The following is a 7,512-nucleotide window of genomic DNA, read 5'->3' as shown; positions in this document are numbered from 1 at the left end:
GCAGATACATTCGTTTTCTTTGTCTTCATTTTGATGTATCACGAGTACACTCCTGCACATGTGTTCACACACAGTGGCTCACGCAGGCATCAGCAGCCTTGGGGACGGCTGGGTCAGGGGCGGGCCGGGAGGGGCGGATGCAGGATGCAGGATGCAGGATGCAGGATGCAGGATGCAGGATGCAGGATGCAGGATGCAGGATGCGGGTCAGAGCTCGGCGGTGCGGTCCCTGCGGGAGGCGGCCTACTGGGCTCGGGACTGCTGTAGGTACTCCAGGATGTCGGCCTTGACGGTGCTCACGGGAGTCTGGTGGAACCAGCGCATGACGGGGACCCCATCGGGCCCCACCAGGAACTTCTCGAAGTTCCAGCGGATGTCGTGAGTCTTGATGGGCTCCCAGAACAGTTGTTTTGGAGAGCCCACAAGTTCAGAGGTCGGAGGGCAGGCGTTCTGAACAGAGAGGTGGAAAACAGAAAGATAATTTCTGCTTCTGTGTGGTCCAGTCTCCTTATCTCTAGAGGGTCCACCCACCCTTATACATCCTTAATGCTTTACTGTTTTATTAAACATTTGTTTTGTCTTTGTTTTTCAAGGTAGGGTCTCACTGTATCTCAGGCTGACCTGGAATTCACTATGTAGTCTCAGGCTGGCCCAAACTCATAGCGACCCTTCTACCTCTCTGCCTATCCAGTGCTGGGATTAAAGGTGTGTGCCACCATGCTGGCTTATTAAAAAATTTATTTATTTAAGAGGGAAAGAGGGGCTAGAGAGATGGCTTAGCGGTTAAGGTGTTTGCCTGCAAATCAGAGGATCCCAGTTCAATTCTCTAGGATACAAGTAAGCCAGATGCCCAAGGGGGTGCATGCATCTGGAGTTCCTTTGCAGTGGCTGGAGGTCTGCCCATTCTTTCACTCTCTGCCTCTTCTCTCTCTCAAATAAATAAATAAATAAATTATATATATATATAATATTTATATTTATATTATAATTATATATATTATTTATTTATTTATTTATTTGAGAGGGACAGAGGCAGAGAGTGAGAATGGGCGCGCCAGGGCTTCCAGCCACTGCAAACGAACTCCAGACGCGGGTGCCCCCTTGTGCATCTGGCTAACGTGGGACCTGGGGAACCGAGCCTCGAACCGCAGTCCTTAGGCTTCACAGGCAAGCGCTTAACCGCTAAGCCATCTCTCCAGCCCCCCCCTTTTTTTTTTTTTTTTTTTTTTGGTTTTTCGAGGTAGGGTCTCACTCTGGTCCAGGCTGACCTGGAATTAACTCTGTCATCTCAGGGTGACCTTGAACTCATGGCAATCCTCCTACCTCTGCCTCCCGAGTGCTGGGATTAAAGGCGTGCGACACCATGCCCGGCTCCTTTTTTTTTAAAGTGGGAAAGAATAAGAATGGATGCTCTTGCCCCTGTAAGTGAACTCCATGCCCCACTTATATGAGTCTAGATTTACACGGGTACTGGGGAATTGAACCCCAGTCCAACAAGCTTAGCAACAAATACCTTTATCAACCGAGCAGTCTCTCCAGCCCCAGTGTTTTACTGTGTTAACTGAGTGATGCGCTGCAAGCCCACCACAGACCCTGCAAGGCATCACCACCAGCACACCAACTGCCAGTCTACAGATGTTATAACGTGTAGCAGTCAACAGAAAGAATCCTGTCCTCCCTGCCTGCCCTCCCGTTTTCGCCTGATTTTAATCATGATGCCTCAGTAAGAGAGTCTTCTGTTTCCTTAGGTGAAAAATAATGGATTGGTTTTAAAGTGGTAGTTGTCCAGAATTTAGGGCTTCATAAGCCACAGAAGTTCAATAACTACTTTGACAATAAGAAAAAGTAAAAATCAGCTGAGTGTGGTGGTGCATGCCTTTAATCCCAGCACTCAGGAGGTGAGGTAGGAGGATCCCCATGAGTTCAAGGCCACCCTGAGAATACAGAGTGAATTCCAGGTCAGCCTGGGCTAGAGCAAGACCCCACCTCAAAAAACCAAAAACAAAAAAATCGAAACTCTATAATAACCATAAATTTAAATGTTTTTATTCCTTTTTTGTTTTTCTTTTTTTTTTTTAAACTTTATTTTCATTTATTTGTTTGGGAGAGAAAGAGAGAGGCAGAGAGAGAATGGGTGCACCAGGGCCTCCAGCCACTGCAAATGAACTCTAGACACATTCAGGTCCTTATGTGGGTCCTGGGGAGCCCTCTTGTGCATCTGGCTTACGTGGGTCCTGGGGAATTGAGCCAAGGTCCTTTGGCTTTGCAGGTAACCCCCTTAACCGCTAAGTTATTTCTCCAGCCCCACTTTTTTTACTTGAGAGAGAGAGAGAGAGAGAGAATGGTCACGCCAGGGCCTTCAGCCAATGTAAATGAACTCCAGATGCATGCATCACCTCGTGCATCTGGCTTATGTGGGTCCTGGGGAATTGAACCTAGGTCTATTGGCTTCACAGACAAACACCTTAACCACCAAGTCATCTCTCCAGCCCCTAAATCTTTTTTTTTTTTTTCTCCAAGATAAACTCTCACCCATCCATGCCAGACCTTCTCAGTTTCACCCATCCATGCCAGGTTTTTCTTCACTCACCTTTAGGAAGGTGAAGACTTTCTGTTCTTTGTCTCCATTCACATCCCCTTTCTCAAAGAGCTGGAAATTGGGGACAAAGCCGCCACCTGGACGTACATATCTGCAGTGAAACAGTGTTCCCAAGAGACCCAAATTAAGTCAAGGAGAGATGGAATGGCCACCCCACAAAAGGCCAGAAGAGATAAAGACAGAGAAGCTGTACAAAGGAGATAAGGAAAGAAAGCTCAGGGACCAGAGTGTCACGGCACCCAGAGAGAATTCCAAGGAAGCAGGATGGGGATATTTCCACTTGAGACTTCCTGAGCTATTTCCATTTCCTAGGCCCACTCCTTTCCCTGGGATTTCTTCTCCATAATAGCTTCCCTTACTCCCACCATCAAGGACTCAAAGGAAGAGAGAAGAATACCTAAGCAGAGGTCAGCTTAATTCAATACGTCATGAGAACATTCTTCAACTTACTGATCTATCACCTACCCTAGAAGTTTCCAGAATGAGAGGGCCTACAGGCAGAGAAAGAAAGGGAATCGTGGTGGCCTCTGCAGAGCCCCTTGCAGGCACTCACTTGAGCCCAGAGAGGATCTCTGAGTTCTTTCCTGGTTCTTGTTTTCCAAACTGGTTACAAGGGAAACCCAACACTACCACACCAAAAGGCCTCAGCTCCTCCTGTAGTGCATTCAGTTCTGTGGGGAGAAGAGAGACGAGCGGGAGCAGATGCTGTCCTCCACACATGAAGACCCCGGGCCTACCCCTGTCACAGGAGCGCACTGAGGTCCTGAGAACAGACCAAGCAGGCAGAGCAATCAGAAGCATCCCCATGACTGCTGGTGGGCTGGGGAGACGGTTCAGTGGTTAGAGGTCCTTCCTTAGGGTGTGGTGGCACATGCCTTAAATTCCAGCACTTGAGAGGCAGAGGTAGGAAGATCACTGTGAATTTGAGACCGCCCTGAAACTACATAGTAAATTCCAGGTCAGCCTGGGCTCGAGTAAGACCCTAACCTCGAAAAACTAAAAAGAAAAATAAAAAGAAATGATGGAATTAAAAAAAAAAACAAAACAACAACAACAAAACAACATTTTTCTCAAGGTAGGGTCTCACTCTATCCCAGGCTGACCTGGAATTCACTATGTAGTCTCAGAGTGGCCTCGAACTCATGGCAATCCTCCTACCTCTGCCTCCCAAGTGCTGGGATTAAAGGTGTGTGCCACCATGCCTGACTCAAAGGATTTTAATATTTTATTTATATTTATTTATTTGAAAAAGAGAGGGAGAGAGAGAAAAATAGCCAGAGAGAGAGAATGGGTGTGTCAGGGCCTCCAGCCACTGCAAATGAACTCCAACACACATGTACCACCATCTGGCTTACGTGGGTCCCAGGGAGTTGAACCTGGGTCCTTTGGCTTTGCAGGCAAGCGCCTTAGCTGCTAAGCCATCTCTCCAGCCCTCAAATTTTTATATATATGTATGCTTATGTTGGGGTGTGTGTGTGTGTGTGTGTGTGTGTGTGTATGTGTGTGTGTGTAGATGCCAGAAAACTAGAAAGGGGCCCTTGAGATGGGAAAAAAAGACTTCAGTGAGCTGGGCGTTGTGGCACACGCCTTTAATCCTAGCACTAGGGAGGCAGAGGTAGGAGGATTGCTGTGAGTTCGAGGCCTCCTTGAGAATTCAGAGAGAATTCCAGGTCAGCCTGAGCTAGAGTGAGACCCTGCCTCGAAAAGCCTCCCCCACCCCCGAAAAAAAAGACTTCAATGGAGAAGGGTAATAGAACACATATGATATGAAAGTTTCTTTCACCACGTAGATATGATTTATCGAGATGTGTCATCATAGAATTGCCCCATTTTCTCCTTTCCTGAAGCGTTATAATTCCTTGAGTCCTTCCCCAAGCCACCTACTGCAAGTTCAGATGCTGTGTGTCTTCCTAGCTCCTTCCAGGACTTTCTCAGAAGCCCTTGGATCAACGGTATTTATTTTCCCGCAGGGAATGGGCAACAGATTAGCTTTGTTCAGCCACAAACATGTTCCCAGTGGTCTTCACCAACTCTTTGAGAAAGTCTTAGCACCTGGAGATAATTCTCCTGGCGGATGAGTAGCGAGATGGGAATAAGAATCAGGGGAACGGCCGTGTCTTCACTCACCCCATCGCCAGGCCCCAGCAAGAGCACGAGTGAAACCCAGAATTCAAACGTGGCTATCTGACAGAGCCAGCTCTGACAGAACTGCAGCTTGAGGGCTTACCAGGATACTGGGCCGTCAGGCCTCAGTAGGTGGCCACGTTGACGAAGAGGACGTGCTTGCCGGCATACTGCTTGAACTGGATGTACTCCTCGCTGCTCAGGGTGAGGGCGCCGTACTCGTAGATGGTGCCAGTCACTCCTGCGTTGCAGTCCACCTGGAATATCACAGAAGAACCTATAGTGATGTGATCTTATAAAAAAACAACAACAAATATATACATATATATTATTTAAAAATAATAATGATGATGATGAAAAAAGCCTCAAAGATCAGGTCTAAAGAATCTGTGGGTGGCTAGGCATGGTGGCGCACACCTTTAATCCCAGCATTTGGGAGGCAGAGGTAGAAGGATCACCGTGAGTTTGAGGTCACCCTGAGACTACATAGTAAATCCCAGGTCAGCCTGGACCAGAGTGAGACCCTACCTCAAAAAACCAAAAAAAGGAGAAAAAAAAAGAATCTGTGGGTGATTCTCAGGTGAACTCAGGTCTAGAGATCACTGCACTGGGTGATAGGAATGGCTCCCCATCTTTTAGACAAGAAAGAAACCCACAGAAGATGTGTAACTGGCCTAAAGCCACAGTGACGTGAAGGTTTTCAATGATGTTAAACAGTTAGTCGAGGCAGGCTCCTTTTGTGGGTAGTTAGGCCCGAGGGAACATAGATTGAAAGGCTGTGGTGTCCGTCCCAGCTGTCCTGTTCACCTTCGTGGGACTTGATCTCCTCACGTGGTCCTGCAACAACTAACTCCATCTACCAGGTCCCCTACTGTCATCCTCCCGAGTCCTGAAAGTCACAAGAGTGAAGACCCTAATCCTCTATGCCCTACTTCAGCCTGGACCTGCTGCCCATCTCCTAAATGATTTTAGGGTCTTTGCTCTTGATGGTGGGGGGAACATTGGGCGGACCTAGGCTTAGCGGTCTTTGAAGGAAGGACCCCCACCTTCTGTTTGCCTGGTTACATGAGAAAGAGAAGAACCACTTGTTTCTGACCAGAAACAAAATGGCCTGGTCCTGGGAGCCTGTCAATCACTCACCTGTCCCAGACCATCCCTCACCTACAGACCCGATGAAGAGATGGAGGAGGTTACCCCTGAATGAGACAAAGTGCTACACTCCCAAGAAGCCCCTCCTCCCGTGCGTTGCTTCCAGACCCTGAGTGTGGTTCTAACTCAAAAAGTCTAACTTCACCTCCTCCTCACCACATCACCTTTCCTAAAATGAACAGCCTTGGTGGCCTGTTTTATGATTCACTGAAGAAATCTCTTTTCCTCACCCTGAGACTCCTGGAACCTATTCTAATGCCAGCGTCTCTACCCATTTCCTGTGTCTGTGGGCCAAACACCCTGCCCAGGAGCAACCAAGTTCATCTTCCTCTCTATCCATTTGCTACCTTACTGCTCATTTTCCAGGACCCACGGGGCTCCCCCAAGTTCCAGACCAGCATGGAACAGAATAGGGCTGGGTTGTCAAGCAGGCACCAGGGGTTCCCCCTACTCTGTCTCTCTCTCTCTCTCTCTCTCTCACACACACACACACACACACACACACACACATCAGAACCACTAGAGAAGATGCATGGCAGATGGTCCATCACGGCAAGAGAGCGGCTGCAGCAGAGAGCCTCGGGAACAGAAGTCTGCAAAGCAAGGCTGGCAGGCGGCCTGAGCCCCTGCATCTCTGGTGGTCAAGCCACTGTCAGGTGCAGAAATCTGCTCACATCCCCTGTGGGATGCTCACCTTCATCTTTTGTGGCTTCAGGGTCTCCTGAGCTAAGCCAGCCAGGAACAGTGGGAAAAGACAGGAGGCGCAGAACTGCTGGAACATCGCTGGTGCCAGGAGGACTGGGTGAGTCTGAGGTCTCCAGGGATCTTGACCCCTTTTGATCCTCCAAGAGGTACCAGCTTAAATGGGCACCATCCAATCACAGAGCAGCCCTCACAGGCTCCCTCCCTCCTTCCCTCCTCCCCACCTGGGACAGGAGACACACAGACAGGCACCTGTTCAGGCAGGTGTAGGTGGAAGCCTTCCTCTCTGGAACCTGAGACACCATCTTTCCTCTCTCCAAGTGACTGGCATCGGTTCCTTGGGGCTCTGCAACCAGAACTCTGTTTTCCAACAAAGTACTCGTGAGATTTGTCTGCAAATGAAAGCTGGAAAAAAGGGAGCCGGAAAGATGGCTCAGTGGCTAAAGGCACTTGCTTATAAAGTCTAAGGGGTCACATTCAATTCCCCAGTACCCATGTAAAACCAGACATACAAAGTGGTGCATGTGTCTAGAGTTCATTTGCAGTGGCAGGTGTTTCTCTCGCTCTCTCTCTCTCAAATAAATACTAAAAAAATAAATAAAGTTTGAATAGCATCACCACAGATAGCTATCTTTTGTCCACCCCTGCCTCTCCTCCCGTCCCTAGCCCCTCAAACTCTCAGCAACCACTTCAACAACAGGACATCTTGTTTTCTAATTATGAAGTCCTGCTGTGGGGCTGAGCGTCACAAGCTTGTCAGCCACTTTGTCTGCTGGAAAAGGGTTTCTCTTTACTTATTTATTTATTTATTTAACAGAGAGAAAGAGGAAGGAAGGGAGGGAGAGAGAGGATGTGTGCACCAGCGCCTCTAGCCTCTGAAAACAAGCTTCAGGTGGATGTGCCCCCTTGTGCATTTGGCTTACATGGGTCCTGGGGAA

At 48.5% G+C, this 7,512-nt stretch overlaps 1 protein-coding gene across 1 annotated transcript; it reads right to left on the bottom strand.

Annotated features, from left to right (window-relative positions):
- Positions 1–243: 243 nt before the first annotated feature.
- Positions 244–6,653, bottom strand: Gpx6 (glutathione peroxidase 6). Its single transcript, XM_004670821.2, has 5 exons — positions 6,567–6,653; positions 4,827–4,980; positions 3,153–3,270; positions 2,591–2,690; positions 244–450 (listed from the first exon to the last, which is right to left on the bottom strand). Exons 1-5 carry the CDS (start codon positions 6,651–6,653, stop codon positions 244–246), a joined length of 666 nt encoding a protein of 221 aa, XP_004670878.2.
- Between the last annotated feature and the right edge of the window lie 859 nt (positions 6,654–7,512).

This window comes from Jaculus jaculus, chromosome 13 (genome assembly GCF_020740685.1).
Source record: "Jaculus jaculus isolate mJacJac1 chromosome 13, mJacJac1.mat.Y.cur, whole genome shotgun sequence".
Classification (NCBI taxonomy): Eukaryota; Metazoa; Chordata; class Mammalia; order Rodentia; family Dipodidae; genus Jaculus; species Jaculus jaculus.
The sequence above is the reverse complement of the archived record's forward strand: the minus strand, read 5'-3'. Positions and strand labels throughout refer to the sequence as shown.